Genomic DNA, 23,106 nt, shown 5'->3' on the forward strand with positions numbered 1-23,106 from the left:
GTAGATGTGTTTTTTTCTTCTTTTTCTGGCTTTTTAAACTCTTTTTGGGAAATGATTCGAAAGATTTGCAGAACCCTCCTTGGATTCAGATTCGGATTCGGGTTCAAAGAATTCTGGATTCGTCTCATCTCTAGATTTTACTGTAGAGGTTAGGAATGATCGCCCTCCACTACCGAAACTGGGAGGTGACGCGTTTTCGAATCCCCGGCCGCACCGACCGTGCTGTAGGAGGTTTTCCCTGTTTTCCAGCAGACTTGACGCCCGCCCATATGAGCTGCTTTTGTGGCGTTTTTGTCCTTTCTGGTCGGCATTTTGTGGGTGTTGCTTGCAAGAGCTTTGGGGGGCATACGGGGGTGCGGGGATGCTGGGCTAGATGCCTCTGTCCCTCCTTATATACTGACCGCGTGCAGTTTCCCACGCTCTTGTACTATACTTTCGATATTGACGTGATACCCACTTTGCTGGTGCAAAAAGCAAGGAAGGAGAATAGTTTGGAAGAGCGACAATTCCATTCCACGCAACTACACTGCCAGGCGGTTCTCACTTCAAGCGAAAAAAAGAAAAGAAAAGTATTAGCGGATGATTTTTACTGGATAAACAAACGACATTTTTAGATTTATTGAAGCCACGTATTGATGTCAAGGCAGTCTTCCACTTTATTTTTTTTAACATACGACACAAGCGGTTGGGTTCTAGCCGATCTAGCGAAACCGCAAAACTATGAGCCGAGCATCTGGCTACCATGACAAGAAATCGCGTTTGTTTCAATCACTGGTTTCAATATCAAGTGCAATCAAAAGGCTCCGCCTCTTCTTTTCAAATTTTCCCAAATCGTAGCAAACTAGACAAGTGTTCGGCAAAAGCAATATAGACGTCAGTTATGGAATCGCACCTGAAACCTTTGAGTGGCATCAAAAACTTGCAAAACACCGTTGAAACTGCGAAGGACTACGCGGTTACACACGGTAAAACGTCTCGTGAAGTGCAGCAGAGATTAGAACGGAACGCGAATCATAAGTGTTCCTCAGAATCTGCAAAGAACCCGCTGGGGTCACGTAACGTCCTCTCACTTCTGTGCAGGTTTGTGCATAAAACCACGGACAGGAACTCCGGACAGCATAAGCATTCTCCCGTTTTGCTTAGCACCATCTCCGTTTCCAAAATCGGTTTTCGAGCGCCTGAAGTCGGTCCAGACAGAAATGAATGTGCTCATGCATCGGGTCGCCCACGACTACGAATTTTTAAAGAACTGCCTAGAAAGGTAATGGTATATGGGGTCACAATTTTAATATCCTAAGCAGACACTTTTCGCAACAGCACGATCGCGACAGATGACTTCACTGCCCATCTTTTTAATATGTACGAGGAAGTCTACAGTTGCGGATTTCCCCAGGTGAACAAATGCACATTCCTGTTGTTGTAATTGCCGTTTTCATAACATTCTTTTCTTCTTTCTAGCCTCTGAGCTTGGGTTTATTGAGAAGCGATTATTTTCTAGATGTCGGTGCATCCAATGGGACTAAAGGAGAGCCAGTTCCAAAGCAGATCGAAATTAACACGATATCTTCGAGTTTTGGCGGCCTCACTCCTGTGCTTCAAGCGCAGCAAAAGTATGCAAGTTTAAAACAGCTACTCGCTTAGTCCAGTTGTGTAATATGACGTAGAATAACATGAAAAACTCACGTTTATTGTCTGTAAATGGAAATCGCGATGCACCAGTTAATCTAGATTGAATTCACAGGCATGTATTGTCCTCCTTGGGATTCAGCAATTTGTTACCGCAGGTAAGTATTCATTAATACTATTCCGCTCTGAAACAAGTAACGTATGATTAAAGTGTGACTTTTTTGGGTTAAACCCGATTATTCCCTCCCGAATTGGTTTGGGACCAATCTAGTTTAAACCCGATTTCTGCCCGAATTTCAGTCATGCATTGCGCTATGTCGCATGCACTGTTTAGTAGCAGTTTTATGCATGTCTGACGTAAATATTGTTTGAGTGCAACAATGAATTATGTGAAGCACATTTGATGTTGGAACATGTGGTCCTTGTCACCATAACATGTGAGGCATGCATGTGTCAGTGTGTCGATAGTACCAGATTTCACTCTGAATTACAGATTTAAACGTAGCACCCGATTTTTCCCTCTTAAATCTGGGAAAGGCATTTAACTCCAAAAAGTCAGACTCTGCATGTGAATCATCGAAAGGGACGATAACCTACACTACATCTAGTATCAGTAATGAAGACAGACCTAGGAGGCACATGGATAGGGAATAGGCGTAAACATATTTGTATATTAATGCTCGTGCTTTTCTGTGTCCATGCTCGGAATATTACTTGCCAGTTAATGTGACTGATTTTATGCCTCTCATCTTTGCTTTCAGATGCCTGACAGTAACAGTGATGAGTTGCTGGCTCGTGGGATTTTAGCAGCATGGAAAGCATACAACAACAAGGTGTAAGTTATCACCCTCTTGTCATTGCTGCGTCACTATGGGCTAGTTGCACTGAAAAGTCATGCATGTACCTCAGTGCCTTCAACAGCAGTGAAAAAATTATGTACTGAGACCGCTCGTGAATGAAAGAAGGAAAAAGCTCAAAGTTGAACAAAGCTTTACCTTGGGCTAGTTGGTAATACATAGATAAAAAAAATTCCAAGTGCTGTAATGACTGTTACTGGGACGGGACAAAGTGGAGATGCAAGACAAACACAGGATCAGCACTCGTCCTGTGTGTTTTTTCTTGCGTCTCCACCAGGGACTGAAACTGGAACGGAACCGTAAACCGCTTGGGGAACCCAAATTTTGTCAAGCACCGTAACCGGGACGTAACTGTAACAGAAACTTTAACCTGAACTGAAAAACGTAATTTCTGTAAATCTAATAGGAATGTTGAGTGGGTTGAGCTTATAGAAATCCAGTCTGCTCAGTCTTCTGGGGGTTTGGACCAGGAATCGGAACCGGAACTGAACCCAAACCGAAAACCGGAACAAAACATTATTTTCTGTCGAACCCGAACCGAACACAAACAGTTTCTTTGCTTGTCCTGAACCGAACCGGACCTGAACCGAAAAAAATTGATACGGTTACCGGTTCGTGAATCGGTTCAGAGATTTGTACTACTGACCGACCTTTATTTTTCATTTATTTATTTATTTTTTGTGCGATGCCAGATGCGACTGAAAGTTTGTGACTATTGCGCCAGTTTTTTTGGCGGAGCAAAAGAGGGCCCTGACCGAGTTCTGCGAAAAGGCCTCCAGCACTTTGTTTTTCGTTTTCAGCAGATGACGACGAGAGTGCAATACAGTAAAATATCAGAGCCCTGCTTCTCCCTTCAGATACCCTTGACCATCTTGTACAACGAACAGGCAGAGAGTGAAACCGAAAGTATACAAAACTTTGTGCGTTTCCCGAAGAACGCTGCGTCTTGTGAATCAAGTGGTCGAAGCGAGGCAGCAGTAGACGCTTCTTGAAATGGTTATCTCGCGCCTTTCTCTTACAACAGTGTACGGTGGGGGTTAGCTCGCTTTCATGTAGCAAAATTCCTGCCGATGAACTGGTTAAAGCAGGACAGAAAAAAGCAACGGTTCCAATTCCTGTAAATGTCCCGACTGCTGACCACTTTTTTTTTTTCGTTTCTCCCTGAGCTGAACCGAACCGATATACCTGAACCGGTTCAGGCTGATAATTTCGGTTCAGCGGAGCTAAACCTGAACCAAACCAATATGCCTGAACCCAAACCCGAACCAGAGCGAAAAAATATCGGTTCCGATCCCTGGTTTGGACTGCTCGGGATGGAATCTCAGTGGGGTTCTGGAAGGAAATCCTACAGTCCAGTGCAGTGCAACCATGTACCATGCACAAATCTGTCCAGTGCAGTTGTGCTCTTTCTGGTTCACCTGTTAGAAGATCATAAAATTGTGTAGGGGTTCCAGTATACCTTGGCCCGCTTGCACAAACGTTGAAAATTCCTCAGTAGCGTCCGCAGTAACTTTGGCAGTGCTTTACGCAAAAATGCCTTGAGGACTGCAGCGTGTGCCCGAAGCACTACCAAAGTTACTGAGGACACCACTGAGGAATTTCCTCAATGTTCATGCAAGCGGGCCCTGTTTTGGAATGTTGAAGAGGAAGGCCCCAATAAGGAGCCACCTAATACATTTCGAACGTGTACTGTTCTACTTAAGGTTCTAATTTTGAATGTGTGATTTCACGCAATGTATACTCAAAACTTGATACAATAGAGTGGAATACAAAAGGCAGTAATGGCCGTTATCACATAATATTGAGCATGCACACTGATGATGTCTTCCTCTGAAAAGGATTGTCCAGTCGCTTCGCAACTTCTTCTCAGTATAAAGTTAAAGAGCGAGTCCCGTGGAATGGTTATAAATTGAAAGGCACCTAGTTTCCATTAGTGGAGGCTGCTCTACAAGGGTTGGCTCTACTAAAAAAAAAAGAGAAAAATAGCAACATTTAGGCTCTCATGTTTACTATGAAAGTAAATACAGTATATATTGTTTCAACAAACACAAGAATTGCCCTCCCAAAGCACGCAGATCCCTATTCATTATTGATTTAACTGAAACATGGGTTGCCCGCTGTTGTCGAGTACTTCCTTCTCACACTATGTGATTTATGAATGTGGTTGTATGGAGTGTGGACTGCCAAAGAGGTGGTGTAAAAAAAAAAACAAAAAAAAAACGCAATGCAAGCAAGCAAGCTGGTGTAGGCTATTTGTTAGTAACATTTCCCCGACTCTGGGTGGGGGATTATGAACAATGGACAAACACAAAGTGATGACACGAGACTCAAACCAGCATTGAAGGTTTATTGCGATTCACACATGTAGGAGGGACAAGAAGGTGAGGAGGAAAAGGCAGGGTATAACACATCGGTTTCAGCAATAACGAAAACTTGAGACAAAACGTCTTGCCTTGTCCATTTGAGTTTGTCCTTTGTTCATAGTTGTTAGTACATAGTGTAGTGTAGTGTAGTGTACATAGTGTAGTGTAGTAGCATAGTTAGTTGTTCATGTTACCCACAACAGGTGGTGTACGCTTGAGGATTAAAGGAGCAATGAGGTGGCCCCCCCATAAATTTTTTTGTTTTTTGCTGTGGCGTGTTCTGCTACAAACAGACGGCGCTCCTGAGAAAGAACGACGGGTACGGGTGACCTGCAGCGCGCATGAGGCCTCAGTTCTGCACACCTTTCGCAAATTCTCCACTCTTTTAAAGAGCGTGTAAGGGAACGAGGGGAGGTGGAGGCCACTTTGAGACATGAGCAATTCCTCTGGCAGGGTGATCATGTGACTTGTGACATAGACCGGCACTGTGGAAGTGGGTGAGAAGAAAGAAAAAATAGGAAAGGCGCGGGGAGATTCACAAGGCTAGGAATGTTCAAAGTACGTTTGTATCATACGGCATTCTTGACCAGATAAACTTAAAGATGGCTCACTGACACATTCCTCCTGGCATGTTTTTTGACATGACGCACCTTGAGGATTTCCCGCTCCTTGGTAGTTTGCTTAAGAATAATGACAGTGTTAAATGTGAAGAATACTATGCTAGTTGAACAGTGTGTTTTCTGATGATTTTGTCAGAGAAGATACAGCCAATGTACATCTCTGTGCAATTACGTACCTGTAATGTGTCCCCGAGTCCCATCTCAATTTCACCTGAAGGTGTAGCAAGCATCATTTACAACTTGAAGTTAAAATCATTGGCTGGTGGCTTTGAATTCGCCTCTCAGCTGTTCACACCATGACAGCTGAGTCTGCACAATGCACATGTAATGTGCACTGTAATGTCTAATGTATTCTAATGTAATCTAATCTAATGTAATCACATGTAATGTATGCCTTTGTATGTATAGGACATGTGCTGCATTGGCATAGGTGGTGCTGGGAGGGTTCAGTGTACTTGGTTCAACAAAGCTCTGTAGCTGTTGTGAATCCGGTTGACGGTCGAGTGTACCACACACACACAAAAAAAAAAAAAGAAAAGAAAAGAAGGAAAAAACTGAGCTATTCTGCAAAGAAATGGTAAAAATACTCAGCTCTGATAATACATCGGTGCTATGAGGTATTGGTTGATGCCAGACAGTCTGTCAAAAAAAAAAAAAAAAAAAAAAGGGAGGGAGGGAGGCATGTTCAAGTTCTTGGAGTCCAGATTTTCAATCTGTGAACACTCTTCCCATGGCTCTCAGTTACAGGCCTTGATGTTAGTGAGCTTTGGCCTTATTAACCTCCGGTTGAAACAGAAAGGACCTTTTAAATTTTTGGCTTCGCTATATCTTCGGTGGCCTTTTATTACGCAGGGCTGCAATCATGTTTGTTGTGGAGGAAATCACCTACAATGTCTATGACCAGCGATTTCTGGAGTATGCAATCATCAGACAGAGTCCTGGAGTCAAAGTGATTAGGAGGAAGTTCTCTGAACTTCATCAATGCAGTCTACAAGATGGAAGGCTTTTTGTGTAAGCTACCTCTCTAATTTATTTTCCAACTGGAACTGAAAATGCCTTACTTGCATGACAGTGACAACCTTGAGATTGCAGTTGTATATTACCGCACCTCATATGCACCTAACCAGATGACTGTGAAGGTGAGTTACTCCATAATCAGACTTTTTAACAAGAAATATTAGGCGTTTTCTTCTGAAAATGGTATACTTGACAGGAACCAAAACATTGATCTGTGTTGTTTGAAGAGGTCTGAGAACAAGCTTGTTCTAGGATATCTGCAAATTCTATAAAAGTATTTTATCTATAGAACATAGGGAAATCATGCGAGCTAGCTGGTATACATGACTTTGTAAAAATGCCATTAGCCTGAGACGCAGAGAACATGTCAACAATATAAAAGACGGATCCACTTGTTCTGAATTGAATAAACACACTTCCAGTTGTGAGAATTGCAAACCATTGTTTGACCCAACGAAGCCTGTGCTCTCTTGTAAGGATAATGTGTCACACATTCTGTTGGATTCCCCAACTATTAATCATACTCACTATTGTGTAAGCAAGGCCTCTATTGTCATTGACCCTTCCCTTGGCAGCCTTGTTAGCAGTGATTTCTCCAGACGCCCCCTCTAACCCCCCACCCCACCCCCCGCCCCCCCAATGTTTGGCGACACCCCCGAACATTTCCCCCTACAGGGGTGGCCAGTGTTGTTTGAGCTATATATACATATCAGCAATGATGTATAAGGGTGTTACAACATAACTGTAGTAATGACTCCCCCACGTTTGCAATCCTCGATAAACCATTGCTTGTTAGCCTTGCTTAACCTCGTCCCATGTTTGTTTTTCTGTTCCCCATTTTGAGTACGTAATGAACGTTCATTGCTGGTTTGAGTCTTTGTCCTGTTCGTGTGCTTGTCCCCTTGTCCTTCTCCACCCCAAACCTCATGCCACAGCTTCTCATGCCATGGCTCCTAGTGCCAAGTGTAAATGAAAGTAAATGGGAGGAACAAGAACAAATGAAAGGAAGGAACCTCAGGTTGGGAGCTGCTGATATTGTGATATTATGATATTATGTATTAAAGAAGCATGGGCCACTGAGAATGAACTACTCTGTTGACTGAAGGCTCCAACAGCTGATCCATTAACAACCTGAAATCTTTGTTTTGAGCACTTTGTTACAGTAGAAAGTGCGTTACTGTGGGATGTTGTTGCGGCAGTGGCTAGGAGGTGTTGCGAGGTGTGCGGTCAGCACTGGGTGACGCGATGGAAGGGGGTGACGTGACGCTGCCAAAAACACCACGAGGGGCCCTCTTCGAGATGTGATTTCTCTTCTGTGTGTTGTATGATACTGTTATTTATTGTGTATCGACTGGTTTGGAAAGGGATCCATTATTGGGGGGGGGGGGGTTGACGCAAAAACCTCCTGCACCGTGTGGCGGCACTGCATGCCTGGGACCTGTTACAGTGTTGAGGGCTGCATATGATTGGATGAAGGAGCACTGGAAGGTTGTGCATTGGCGGGCATGAATTGCTGGCAGCATGTTGTCAAAATTGTGGAGTTGCTGTTTGCAAAGAATGATAGGCTGGAATTTCATTATTAACCATAGTTTGTTTTCCTATGTACCACATACTGTGCCATTGATATTCGTGCAGTGCTAAAATGAAAACACATGCTACTGATATGGTACCTGAGTACATATTTTGTAACACATTTGCCAAATTAACTGTTCTTTTGGATATGCCTTTCATTCTTGCTGCAGCTACAGGATTACTTTATTATTCTTCTGTTGACGTTTTCATAACAAAGAAAGACACAAGGGTAATGATCGCACTCCTTTTTTTGTTGTTGTTTTTGTGTGCTTTGTAGCGAAATTTATAAAGAGCATTGTCTCTTTTGTCGCCTGTGGTTTGGATAGTATAATAATGAAAGCATATATGTAATAAAGTTCCCTTGAGTGATAAAATGGATATTTAAGGTATGCTCTGCCACTGTCTTACAGGACTGGGAAATAAGACTTCTGATAGAGAAGTCGCTTGCCATCAAGTGCCCCTCAGTACAGTACCAGTTGGCTGGAACCAAGAAAGTCCAGCAGGTGTTGGCTCAGCCTGGAGTACTCGAAAGGTTCTTTACAAGCAAAGTCACCATCGATGAAATCAGGAGTTACTTTACCGGCCTTTACTCCCTTGACTTTGTAAGTTATAGAAAGCTGTGGTGGCTACGGGAAGTCTCCTCTTTTAATTAGAAGGAATTAGCTAGCTTAAAACTTTGCAGTAGCCATGCCTACTGCAGTACATGCTCGAGAAATAGCTGAGGCATTGCCTTGTACTTGCTTGCTTTCGATTGTTTCTAAAATTAGGATATGGGGCTGGAGAAAATAGAAAAATTGTTTGGGCCTTAACTCACACATGAATGCAATACAGAAGTATGGTGTATGATTATGAAATAACCTCTGGTATATTGATCATATAATTATATTCGATATTCATTAGGGCTGTGCCTGCAATTGATACTATTTCAAATAGGAATCGAATACTTATTCAGTACTCCAATTTGCTTTGACAATTCTATATTCGTGGCTTTCGAATAAATAAGATACCTTATCCTTACGTGCTAAATCCAAGCGTTTTCCCGACAGCTTGTGACATCAGTGCAAAATCATCCAGTGCGCCAACGAACGATTTCTTGATGGCTCCTCGCCAGTGCAGTGCGATGAGCATTGTCCAGATCCGCTAATGGTGCTCTTGGTAATGAACCTCCATAGTGAAGCGCATGCGACAGATGGCTGAAATTTTACGTTACATACAGGATGCTTTTTTGCTTGAAGTTATTACATTGCATCTACTAATGCAGCTATGTATTTCTCGCATCCACTCGCATCCACTCTTATGCTTTTAAGGGGGAATCACCTCATTGCATTCCCTATGGGGCTCGATTTTTCCAGGTTATACCTCAAGCGGCTCCATGCACTGAGCTAAACTGCAGTCAGATAATACTATGAGATATCACACACGAAATGACTCCATTTTCAATTCTCTGTACCGTTTCATTTAATTTATAGAAATATTTGTTTCTCTGGGTAGTAATACATGAAGTCCTATGGGGAGAACGCAAAAATGCCCACCAAAGTGCTTCCGTGGCGAATGCCCAGCTTGAAAATGGTGTAAAGGCGTGTAGCTCTTTGTTGGGAACCTATTCCAGCAATTATTTTGGTGTACCCAGTCGGGCTTTTGTGATAACCTTGATAAAATGATTCAATTTGTCGTCTGCTAGCAAGGTACTGCACAGTGCTGCAACCACAACCAGTTTCCGTTTGGGGTGGGGTGGGTGGGGGAGGAAGCGCGCAAGGGAGGCGGTGGTGTACTTTGGCCTCGTTCGTCGTGCCCCATGTGTCGTTTTCTGCGAATAAATCTTCAGTTGTGAGTTTGCAGACGTTGTGTTCTGTCCCCCTCTGTGTTTGTTCCTAGTCTTATTTGCTGCGCCATGTTGACGCAGTCTAATCCTGTCCGTTCAACTCAGGGCCTTGTTGACTGTTTTGCCATGGTGAACTATTTGGGGGCTTCCAGCGCCCTGTTACAAGAAGGGCTCGTTGGCAGTTTGTTGTGGAACAGTAATATTAGGGGACCGTGATTTTAGCTTCATGCTCAATGTTCACAAACGCAGACATCTGACGCATTTCTCTTCCTTTTCTTTCTTCTTTGAAAGAAGTGTTTGGGTTTAGTCTCTGTCTTTGACCGTTGGGGCATTTTGATTAAATAAATAATATGGGCATCAGTTTCATTTCTTTTATCTCCAGAACTTGCTTTCGATTACCTTGATTACCTTGATTTCACCATTGCAAGACGGATACTCGTTTCACAAGTTCCGTGAAATATGTCTACTGTCACTTGTAAAGTTGTCATCCTGTTCACTGTGAAAGGTTGTGCAGACGTGCAGTCGGATTTCGGCGCGGGAGCGAGCTTCGGAAGAGGCTTCAGTGACCGCGGCAGCGTATACGGATATTTCGGTACAGGACAGTTGTGACACAGCAGATTTCGTGGTGTCATTCCACACGGAACTTCTCTACTCGGAGTAACTGTTCCACGAAACGGTCCTCAGTCAGTAGAGGTTGGTATAGCCGCCCCGAAGGGAGCTACGCGCAGGTGGCTATATGTAACCGGACACCGTGTTTAGAGACGGACACGAAGGGAGATAACTCCCCGTTTTACTTCAAACGGTCCCTCCTTCCCCTATTTCCTGTATGCACGTCATCAGTCAACCCTCGATTTATGAACGGCACACGTTCCTCGGAAAATCGTTCATAACACGAGGGGTTCATAAAAGTTCACACGAAGTCTGGGACCTGAAAGTCTCAGAATGACAGGCACAATTAGCGGTATTCATTATTTATTCCCGAAAATAGTTTGAAATGACGCTCTGTGTGACAAAAAGATAGCGGGAAAAGCACCATTGATCACATCACACGCCCCTTCTTATCGAGCTTTTTTATTATAATTTTATTTTCAGAATATTTTATTGGCAGTTACACTCCAAAATAAGAAATTCACGGAATTACACTTTGCTTTACAAACTACAGTTTTCTTACATGATTAGTGCAGCACCCTTTGTCCACAGCGTACAGGGCAGCCAACATGTGACAGCCCCGCACTTTCTCGTCCAACATTACGCGTATTACGATTTACGCAGGTATTCATCTGTGGAAGACAAGAGGACCAACCAAGTAAAACACTTTACAGGAGAACAGGCAGCGGAGGGAAGAGGGCCTCACCTCCTTAGTTGTGGGAGGGGGGAGGGATAACGTTTGGGGAAGGTGCCACTAGCCTTCTCTGAGTTGAGCAAATTAGAATGGCGCAAGCAAGCTGGTGTGCTGTAGAAAGAGGTACCATTTCCTTGAGTTTGAGGAACACACAGTACGAAGAGGACAACACAGGGGGAAAAGGGAGACCCGAAAATCGTTTTCTCCGGCAAGGCTGGCAACCGTACAGTCAAGGCAGTCAGAAAGCCACCGAATTTCTTTCCTTCCATTTCGTTCTTTTTGTTCGTGTTCAGTATGTTTCAGGAGAGCCTCGGATAATTGCGCTGGTTGTTTTTGCGAATACGTGGCAACCAACAACTTCACGCCATAAATTTCCTCCCACCTCTGGGCTCCCCGACGCAGTGTAACGGGACACCAGTGCTACGCGTATGGGAGACAGACTTGCTAACAGTCAGAAACGTAGCAACGTAGCCAAGGGAGGGGAAAGGGAGGGGACGAAACAGAGAGGGGAGAGGGTGACGCAACTTCCGATCTCTCCTGGAGATTAATAATTGGGGGTTTACGTCGCGAGACAACTGAGATCCTCTCCTGGAGAGAAACATCACGTGACACTCTGCTCGCTACGCCATCCATCGGGAGGAGCTGACATAACAGGAGCGAGTGATTCCACCTTAAGGACGTACGCATTAATTCTCAGGGTTATAGCGAAAACAAACCCGTCGCATAAAATTGTATGCAAACTAGTCATTGTATAAGAAATCACCATATGCCGTTCGAAAGGTCTCATCGAATGCTTTCCAATGACATGAGTTTCATGGATTCACCCACAGAAATTCGGGAATTATGGCCCACCACAACTCCCATATGCTTGACCAGGCGTGTGGCACCCCCCCTATTGTGAGGTACACACTACAGGTATATTCTTGTGGGCGTGGCAGATGGCACCACCATCGCGGTTTCTCACTTTGTCCCCACGTTTCGCCCGAACAATACCATCTGCCTGAGGTGGCGTACATGCCGACAACTTCTGCCTCCGCCACCACGACATCGCTGCAAGACATCTTCATCCACCAAGGGTTTCCTGAGCAGCTGGTTACAGACAGTGGACCCCAATTCACCAGCCAGACCTTCAAGGACTTCGTAACAAAGCATGGCATTCAACACGTTCTTACACCGCCTTACCACTCAAAGTCAAACGGACAAGCAGAAAACTTCATCCGCACGTTTAAGTTCGCCTTGCGGAGGAGAGGAATAACCAAGGACGGAATTCAAAGTTTCCTGACGCAGTACCACGTCACCCCTCATGCAACGACAGGCAAATCTCCATCTATGCTACTCATGGGAAGACAAATCAGAATGGCTATTGACCTCTTGCGACCCGCCTTAGACACACACCGCCTACATGCTGCGACCAGGCAGAAACGGAATTACGACCGGAGTGCGCAGGACAGACTTTTTGAGGTTGGCCAACCAGTTTGGGCTGCTGATCCGATGGACAGGCGACATTAACGATGGACAGGCGACGGACAGGCGACTGGATTAAGGGATCCATAACCGATAAAGTGGGCACGGTCATCTACGAGGTCCAATCCGCTGGTGGCCGGCGACGCAGAGTTCATGCCGACCACTTGAAGACTCGCCTGACAGCCGATAGCTCCGAACCGTCACAGACCCTTTTCTCGCCCTCCTTCCGGAAAATAGCGTGCACTGGATAATCCGTGTACCAATTGAAAATCAGTAGCATCGGTGTCTTCAAAAAAAAAAATCAAATCAGCGCTGCGTCCGCTGCGGCTGTGGCTCCACCACAGACTCGGAAGGGTGTAGCGTACCACGTCAACGCGGTCTGCACCCGCCTTGGAAGGCTCTGGATTTGTTCGAGAAGTTCATGTGGAAATTTGCCACAGAGAGAATAAGCACACAAGCTGCTGTTGTAATGTTGGAGTAGGAAGCATCACCTTGAGCATGAGGAAAATGAAGTATACAGGAGGCTCACAAACGTGAGCCTCCTTTTCGTGAGCTTCCTGTATACTTCGTTCTCCTCATGCTCAAGGTGATGCTTCCTACTTCAATGGAAGTTTGCCCCAGATGCTGTTGCATCTTCCTCTCAAAGTACCCCTCGGCAGTCACCAATTCGCAAGTGATCATGAAACACAAATTGATCAGGTGAAATGCAAAGTGAATACCTCATTTCGTAAACAGGACATAGCATGGCACAGACAACGTATCGAAAACTTGGTATCACAGTGCCAAAAATGTTTAGCTAAATAAGGTGACTGTATTAGGGAGTAAATTTGACCTCTAATCTGTACATAAATTTCTTCAGTGTTATGCTGTAGATTTTTTTCACGGTACTCGGGAAACTCGTTTGTTGGTTGACTCTCATACATGAAGGAAATTCCTTATTCTCTTACTTTCCATCACACATGTGTGAAGCAGCAAGTACGATCTGTTTGCAAATCATCATACTGAGGTAATAAAACTGGACACTGTAACAATTTTCAGAAACTATGCGCGAAACGCGGCTACGTTCCAAACGGGACGCATATACCCAGGTGGAGAAATTGTTGAAGTGGATCCAGTTGCAAGTGGATTATGGAACCAGTAATTGGTTTCCAACTAAGAATGAATTTCCATCTTGAAGTTGATCCACTTCCAAGTGGATTATGGAACCAGTAATCGGCTTCCAGCTAGGAATGTCCAGCTAGGATGTTGCCTCCCCATAAGAGGCAGGCGCCTTTGCCTCAGGGTGCGGCAGCAGAACCTGGTGCCAAACGAGTGAAGAAGACAGAGGCGGAGCAGTTGGTGTGTAAACGGGAGCAAGATCGTGTCCGTAATCAAGGAATGAGACAGAAGGCGCATGTCCTTAGGGAAGAAGCTAAACAAAGGGACTTGTGTCGACTACGTTTTTACGAGACATCTCAGCGCACTCCTACAAGACTGCATCTCATACTTCAGTAATCACATGCCAGTGATAATAGCCATCCGATCAAAGCAATTGCAGATGATGCCATTGAACATGGAAGTGGAAGAACCTCCCAGATCAGTGGCTGAGGATGCTGTTATGAGTTGTGTACACATAAATAGTTGCATGCGCAATAATATGTATGTTTGCATATGAGGCACCATCCATTAAATGCACACCTGCATTGTCTTTGGCCACCGGTACATCGCCCATGACTGGAACTTTTTTATATTCGATTCGATATTTGAAGTAAAATATTGGTAATATTTGTATTCATCATTTTTACTATTTGCACAACCCTAATATTAATCGAAGTATTTGTCATGAACGCCCCATATTTCATTAAATGTGCAAACCCATTTCCAAGGCATTGCTTTGGTCATTGCATGGTACCCATGAGTTTTCTCGGCGAGATCTGATTCTGAGCAGACATTATGTGGTAGCTCCAATGCCGGTAGTACAACCAGGCAGATATGTTATGTGGAACCTTTATTCGAAAATTGCGCAAACTATTAATTCCAAAGCCCCATGCCATTCCTATGCTTCTTCGCACTACTGCAGTACAACACGACATACACAGTGTTTCAGTAATCATGTAAAAAACCACAGAAAAATATGCAATAAATGACATTTATCAGCAGGGAGCTTTTGCCACATGATGCAAGTAATTTTATCAAATTCTAAGTGAAATAAATTTAATTTATTGAATTTAACTCAGAAATTTGTGGAGTCAGTGCAATGTTCTTTTGCCCGAAATAAAAGGAGCAAGAGATGCGCAAATTGTCGGCATGCTGAGCAACTTGTGCAAGAAGTGGTAGAAGGAAACAGTGCCCCCTCCCTCCTCCCGTTCCTGTTTCCTTCTCACTGTGTTTTCAGATAGTTGTGGCAATCTGACCTTGCTGCAGTTATCATCAGAAGCATGGATAAGGAACCCAAGGGACTGATTCATTTCTGCCTCGCCCTCCTGACTCCACAATTTGTGCATCTGGAAACAATCGTTTTTGCATCTTTTTTCCGGCTCATACTATTATGGTAGGGAATGTATACGGTAACGCAGTGGGGTAAATCCGATGTGCACTTTCTGTTTCTGGCAGAAAAACGTTACATCGACTTGGCAAGTTTCAGAGTTCGTCTCTCAAATAAAATTTGATAAAATAGCTCGGAGTACTTTGCAAAGGTTCCCACGATAAAGGTCATTGATTGCATATTTTTCATTATTTTTTTTTAACAGTTACTAATGCACCCTATATATACTACCCTTCGGAAAAACATCCTTGTTTCAGCATGGTTGCAAGGTTAGCAACTTTTCCATTTCAAATGATGATTTTTTAAATGCAGTTGTTTATTGTACTTTGATCAGACACCCGAGGGGAACCGAGCAGCTGCAAAGGCTATTGAAAAGCCAAATGGATATGTGCTGAAACCACAGCGTGAGGGTGGAGGTAGGTGCACGTAATTCTGTCATTGGATCGCCAAGTCAGTCCTCTGTGTAGAGCTGCCAACCTAAGATTACTGAACCTGAGATGCAGTATGACAGTATTCACATATCGTCCGAAATTTTTAAAAAATGTAGTGCTTTCTCTCTTCTGCTCTTTCTCTAATCTTGTCTCACTCTTTGCTGTCCTCTGGCCACTATGGCCGAGTCGCTTGATGTCACAACAGGATCCGATCCTGACACATTAGCAGTGTTTTCACGAAGCGAAATAGAAAACCACTCATTCCCGAGTGGGTTTCTTGGAATCTGAGATTTGTGCAGGATTTTATTCTGAAGAGTGTGCTGGAATGCTGACGCGTAGGTTTGACACCAACCTTACCTGGTTGCTATGTCGTGTACATTCATGTCAGATACAGTAATATAGGGCTGGCGGGGAATCCCAGCTCAGGAGGAGCCCATGTGACTCCGCCATGTGTGATTATCCCTTTGAAGGGTGGGCAAAAATTACAACTGCATGCCAAAATGGGTAAGGCTTCATAAGCAACGAGCACACCTGATGAATTGGGGGAAACTTATTTATCGAGTATTCCTATGAATAGTCCGTAAGCCATTGATAGTCATATTGCTTGGTTACTTTGGTTACGCATACCAGAAAATGTTTTGTGTTTTTCTACTTGTCCGCAAAGGTATGCAAGAGTGTGGTACTACTTGAAGGCATGGTTGTACACGGAGGCCTTTGTCGTACTCAACGCATATGAATTCTGTGTCCTTCCATAGTTGAGCGTTCCGCGTTGGCGCAAGTAAAGTGCCTCCTGCGCGTTCGGCTTCCCTGCACCACCCACCAGCGATATTACCAGTATACTTGTAAAAATAGCCCACAGATGGCACCACAGTTCCCTGGAGAAGCCTCAAGCAGCCAAACATCACTCCCAAAGCAGCACTATGGCACCATAAAGAGAGAGCACGAAAATTTAAATCGAGACCTTTGGATACACTGGTGCGCCTGTACCGGCAGTGGCACGGTCGCTCGGCGCAGTGGCAGGCACGGTCGGGCAGTGGCACCAGTGCGCCCGTACCCTTCAATGGGTTAAGTACCGTTCACATGTGCTACACATTAGCCATCCTCATGATTGCGTAAAAATGCACAGTACATATTTGTCATATGTTCTGACAGGGATTGCACCGCACCTTTTATCTCGCATTTCTTCCTCTGACATCACTTGCGAGTGCTCCAGGTTGTCAGCCCCATGCACAGGGTTGAATGTGATCCCAGGCTGAGGCAAACCTGCACATTGGGTTTGTATAACTGCTTATAGTGTGAGAATGAAATGTAAAGATACTAGAGGGAGAATCCTTGATGAAGCGTTAGTGCTTGCTCCATTGCCATGTCGTACCATTCTTCTTGTGTGTCAATAGCTAACTGGATTAAGGCCGGTCAAAGCTTGCAGGTCATTCAAGACCGAAAAGATAAAGTTGAAATAAATAAAGAACGAACTGAGCACAAATAAATCATTTAATTACAGGCATTTGTGCATGAGGCTGCACTTGTTAGGTGCTCATTCTTCATTTATTTGTAAATAGAGAAAGATATCAAATTAAAATTGTTTGAGCCACTTAAAAATTGTGTAACAGGGTACCTCTGCTTTGCATATCATTCAGATAATAATGAAATGCAATCCATCCATGATGCTAAGAGTAGATTAACATGGCGGACGGATCCCCAGGATCAATCTGTGGACAGCGTAAACGTCACCGCTTACGTCATGGAAATGTACACACTCTGGTCTGCGAGGGACGAGATCAGGGAGCACGGACGGTTTGCCTCCGCCATACAAATGGTCCGCATGACGTCTCTCACGTCACGAGGATTTCTCCCTGCTTCCCTCGTGTGAACCCATCCTAAAGGGCGCTGTGGTATTAACACTTGCAAAAGATTTGTTAACAACACAATTGAAAAGAATGACTTTGAAGTGAGTTACTGAGTTACATACTCAGTACTGAGATTTTTGGTTATAAGGATGTAGGTTTTATAAAAGAAGCATTGCTGTGTCTGAGAATTTGTTTGTGTTGTCATGTCTGTTCCATGTCTGTCCCGTGTCTCCGTTTATTTCCAACTCACCCAGAGAGGTCTAATCGGAGACAGACAAGTGTTCAAGGTGTGCTCTCCCCATTTGCTCTCAGCTTGGAACACTTGTGTGTGCTGTGCTTTGTAAGATGTGAAACTTTTCTTGTGCCTACTAGCTATGTTCATTGTTTTCTAGGAAACAACATTTATGGGGAAGATGTGAAAACAATGCTTCTAGCCCTGAGAAACAAGAAGGAACGGGAGGGCTTCATTTTGATGGACCTGATTACTCCGCCTGTTAATCACAATTATATTGTCAAGCCTGACACACCAGTGGAGCTGGTCGACATCGTTAGCGAGATTGGCATCTTTGGAGTTGTACTAGGGTAAGTAGCACGTTGGATGCTACATAAGCCAGTGAGGTGCACAGGGGATGTGCATGTGGGGTGGAAAAGCATGATGTATGGTAGCTATATGGTTAGTCTTCATATCCCTAAAGTTCATAGCAGTGCTAAACATGGGACACATTGCAAAGTTCAATCTGGGCATGGTTAAGGATGCAGTGAATACAATCTGTTGCAAAGCTTGTATTGATGTAAATAATACTTTTGTGGCCTCAATTTTTTGCGAATGGGGCATGGAGCACGTATTCGTGGCCATTAAATTTAGCCAATTCTGGATGCTAAAATTTGTGGTTTGGTTAGCTTATTTCATGATAAGCCTGAGACTGCTCGTACCGAATATGATAAAAGCTACATTGTGCATGCTTATGCTGTAAGACAGTTCAAATGCTTACACGTACAACCAACTGCGAGGACCAAGTTAGCAATTCCAGCATAGTTTGGAAAGTTTCAGGCATTGCTAGAAACTCCCCTAGTGCTAGCACAATTTGCTCCCGGAATGTTGTGGTAATGTTTTACTCAAATGTTGCAAAAATGTGGCTAATGTCCTCTTGAAAATCTGTTGCAGGAACGTTGCTGGAAAACGTTTCTGCAACATTGTGACAGCGCTAGAGCCATGTTTCTCCAACACAAATACAATATTGAGGCAACATTTCCGTCATATTTCCACAATATTCTGACACCATCACAGCAATATTTCTTCAATACAAACACAATATTGAGGCACCATTTGGGTAATGTTTCTGCTACATTATGACAGCATTATAGCCATATTACTTCAATGCAAATACAATATTATGGTAACAGTTGAGTAATAGTTGGTTATGGTAAGCTCGGGGTATCAGGATGTGGAGACTGAGGGGAGCCTGTTGAAAGCAACATCGCGGACACAGTCCTATGTCGGCATCAGCGTGAACATCAGTTCACGCTGCCTTCAGCAGGACTGTCCTGTATCTCATGTCTTTTTCATGTCCATCTGTACTAAGTTGTCCATTTATACAGTGTGTCCCAGCTAACTGTGAACTGATTTTAAAAAAAATATATATATATCACTTTTTTCGAGATGAAATCAATTGCAGTATAGCATATGCTGAAGGGCACTCTTTAGGAGGGCACCAGCAAACTCCTAAGGCAATGTCCTAAATAACTTTCAATAATTAACATTTTAATTATAACAGCTACAAGGTTGCCCTAATGAGAACATCTGGTCCTTTCGATCACCTGATACTGTTGCCGTTTTCAGAACAAAAATCCTTTTGATAGATCGTCTGCAAAAAATTTGTGAAGTAACACAATTTTTTTATTTTGTTCATTGCGCATCTTCAGAGACGCGTCTTCCCTTCACTCCCAATGTGAGAGGGTGAAGGAGCACAGTGCCGCCTCATGCGTCGAAGCTTGCGCTTTAACTTACAGAAACAAAACAAAAAGAAATGTATCGGGTTATGCTGTCCGAAGTGCCATTATATTGAGTTGCATTTGCTGTTTTCTGTTAATCTTTTTCCAGGATGCAAGAGGCGATAGTGTGCTCGTTATCAGATTCTTTTCTCTGTGGAGGCCAGCATAAGCGAGCGTACTGTTGTGCTTGAAAGGATACCATGTGGATGCATGTTTAAATGTCGTGCACTAAATTTTGGTACCCAAAATTTTGTGGCTATGTGCTCTAGAGCGCTCAGAAATTGCATACTATTTGCATGTTCCAAAGTGCTCCAAAACCAAAATTTTGTTGCTCCAAAAATTGCTCCAAATGACTTTTTGAGAGTGGCATCACTACAATAGTGAAAATACTATCTCCACAAGAGAGAGATTTTTTGCATAGCTCTGGTCCCTGCTTTTCAGAAACTCAGTTAGGTCATGAGATGTTGCAAGTCATATTGTGTGACGCATTAATGAGAATACCACTGGGGTCATACTACACATTAAAATTAAATTATGTATGAGCATTGTGTTGTTGTATTGCTGTGTAGAAGGTGTCTGTACTCGTCCTAAAAGCTGAACCTGATATGCTGCTGCACATAGGCATGAAAGGGGCGATTTAGGAGAATGCTGTAAACGCACGTGTACCCTTTCACTGGCACATTACTTGTGCTGGTGAAGAAGTAAATATAAATCTGCTGTCAGGTACGGTGAAAGAAAGTTTGTCAAAATGCAATTTCTTCTGCATCTGACCAAAAATGTTTTCTAACATGCATATTTTAAAAGCGATAAAAACCCCAGTGCCGGGAAACAAACAAAAAGGCGACACAACACACAGCTCAGACTGACGAACAAGATTTTATTGACAGACCTGCTTCTTAAATAACCTGAGCCAGCAATGCCCTCTTCTGCTAGGTCACCCTTTTACACCTTCAAGCCTGCCTAGTGCTTTTCCTGTCTTCATAACGAACCCTGAGACTGGGGAAAAAAACACGCTAAACAGGAGACTGTAGCAGTCCTTCTCTTTCCTACACGGAGCAGTTGAAAATGTTTCTTTCCCTTTTCTCCCTCCCTTTCCCCCTTGATGTATATACCTATGTGGGATGGAATAAACTTTCAGATGTGTTTGAGACTCCTGTTTAGTGTGTTTTTTTCCCCAGTCCCAGGGTTCGTTATGAAGATCAGTTATCACCAGCTCGCCTGCTTTCTCGCCGCTCTTTACTTTTCCCATGTCTTTATCGCTTTTAAAGTATAAACTACTACCGAACAGCCCCATTTTTAAAAATTTTTAACACGCATAGTTTGTGCTAAACTGTTCCTTGGTACAACCTTAGGGACCAAGATGACATTTTGGAGAACTATGAAGCTGGCTTCATCCTTCGTTCCAAGAAAGTGGAAATCCGGGAAGGAGGAATTGCTGCCGGGTTTGGAGCCCTCAATTCCATTTTGCTTGTGTGATGATAGCCATTGCAGGTAGCAGGCACCTAGTCAACAAAGAAAAGGTGTAGTGATAACATGGCATGTTACATTAGCTGCGAGGTCTAGCTGTCAAGCAGCACGTACATGGTTTGTGTCTTTTAACCTGCATTACAAATGTAGGCACCAAAACCGACACATTTTTCACGTATCTTTTATATAGTAAAAAAAAGTAACAAAATGCAGATATATATTTTTTTATCTACGAAGATCACTCGCCTGTGAATGCTTTAAATTCAGGAATCACTGTCATCAGTACATGCTAGGCTAATTATGCACAACTATCTGCAGCATTATCTTCAAATAAAGGATAACAAGAGGTGAGAACATGCTTCTTTTCACACGTACTGAATATCACACATGGGGGAAGGAGAGTTAACAGCATATAAAGCCAAAATAAGGTGCACCTTAACCAGCACTGCCAAGCAAAGGCAAGCTGTGCCAATCTGTAGCTGTTCCTGCTTCCAGTTGGTGAGCACTGTGCGCAATAACTTCAATGACCACAAGGACACTAGAAACATCATTTACCTTAGACATCACAGTGTGGCAGGGGAGCAAAGGACGCTCTAATGACACAGGTCCCGTGGAGTTCAATGTAAATACTGTATTACATATTTTACATGCGTGGTTTTAGGTATAGACCGTTTACAGCAGTCATTGCTTCAGGCACCAATAGATGGCGCCACACTTGCTCAGCCATTGCTTGCCTTCTGCGAGTGCCTGTGTGCCTTTGCCTATGTGAGTGCTTCCGAGCTTTTTAGCCGCTGTGCTACAGCTCTGTGCAAAATGTGGAAAAGCAGAGGGAAGACTTGTTCCGTGATTGAGTGTAGAAACTGTGACGGAGATCTGATCGTGTGGGACGAAGCAGTTGGTCAAATTCACGAGCCGTCGCTACACAAAGACTGCCCGTGTTCGAGGTCTTTTGCAATGCACGGGTTCCCACAAAGAGAGAAAAACCAGCTGATCTGACAACGGTGGGTATCGAATCTTCAGATGAAGGATTCCAAGTCAGCGAGGGTGAATAATGCTGCCCTGAAAGTGGCGCAGCATTTCTGTGTGAGCCCTAAACTCTGCTGTAGGCGTTGGTTGCTACTTGTGACTATAAATTTCCTTCATAGTAGCAAGGGTCACGTTCCTTGTAGTAGAGCGGTTCCATGTACATGCCTTGTCGGTGCACGAAGCACTCGTGAGCCCCTTGTTCGTCGCCTCTACAACCTTGATGGGCAGTGCATAGATATGACTGCACCTGCTGCTCAAACCTGCTTTACAGGTGCATGTTGCCGCCAAAGTGGGCCCGAAGCGAATCTCTGTACTATACGTTCTGCTCACTGTTTGTGTCGACTTGATGTCAGCCTTTAAAATACATACACTATCGTTGCACTGGCACAGTACTACACCGACATGGCCACTGTCAAACACATTTGTTCCCTTTGCAAACCCTCTGTAGTTCAGCGCGTGCATTCCGTCTCCCTCTATCTTGTTGATCATGTAATTGCATACATCTGAAATCAACAAAAAGGTATGCTACTTCATAACGAAAACATAACAGCCCTTATACATGCGTATCTTCCCCAGGTACTTGTACCACAACTCTTGCAATAAAAAGCAAGAAATCATGATCTTACGATATTACATTATGAACGTGTCCATAACGTAACGTAACATGCGCACAAAAGAACAAAAAAACGCCGAAATGTGTAGTAACTCAAGCATAGTGGGGCCGATGATGTGGGATGTACGAGGGCAGAAATATCACTCTAAATCAGGCAAATGCAACTTAAATTATATAAAAAAGAGCACTCGCCTGACCGTATAAGCTTCAGCCAAAGCCTTCATCCGGAATTTATTGCAAAAAGTTGAAAATCGGGGAAAGTGTCTCTGGGTTGCACCGCTGTACTGCGTGCATGTGCCGTGCCAACAGGCAGCCGAAAGAGAAGGCAAGCAATGGTGCGCAAGGTCACGTGTGCTAAGATGGCGGCGCCCAGATAACTCTACTGTAAACGGTCTATAGTGAAGTGCACCTCTTCACTTATTGGTAGTTGTAACAGTGATGCTCAGGATGAGCTAGGGTACATCAATTACATATTTGGACACATACTCCGAAATGCAATATATTCTTCGTTCATCCAGATCCA

The 23,106-nt window shown here is 43.8% G+C and overlaps 1 protein-coding gene across 1 annotated transcript; it reads left to right on the forward strand.

The window, feature by feature from the left end:
• Positions 1-747: 747 nt before the first annotated feature.
• Positions 748-21,298, forward strand: LOC135378338 (glutathione synthetase-like). The gene is made up of 12 exons (XM_064611353.1): positions 748-965; positions 1,081-1,261; positions 1,318-1,393; positions 1,459-1,610; positions 1,742-1,784; positions 2,388-2,461; positions 6,319-6,477; positions 6,539-6,605; positions 8,466-8,657; positions 15,542-15,623; positions 17,878-18,067; positions 20,830-21,298. The coding sequence occupies exons 1-12, from the start codon at positions 881-883 to the stop codon at positions 20,951-20,953; spliced, it is 1,425 nt and encodes a 474-aa protein (XP_064467423.1). The 5' UTR covers positions 748-880; the 3' UTR covers positions 20,954-21,298.
• Positions 21,299-23,106: the final 1,808 nt, after the last annotated feature.

The sequence above is a fragment of the Ornithodoros turicata genome, chromosome 1 (assembly GCF_037126465.1).
Source record: "Ornithodoros turicata isolate Travis chromosome 1, ASM3712646v1, whole genome shotgun sequence".
In the NCBI taxonomy this organism is placed as follows: domain Eukaryota; kingdom Metazoa; phylum Arthropoda; class Arachnida; order Ixodida; family Argasidae; genus Ornithodoros; species Ornithodoros turicata.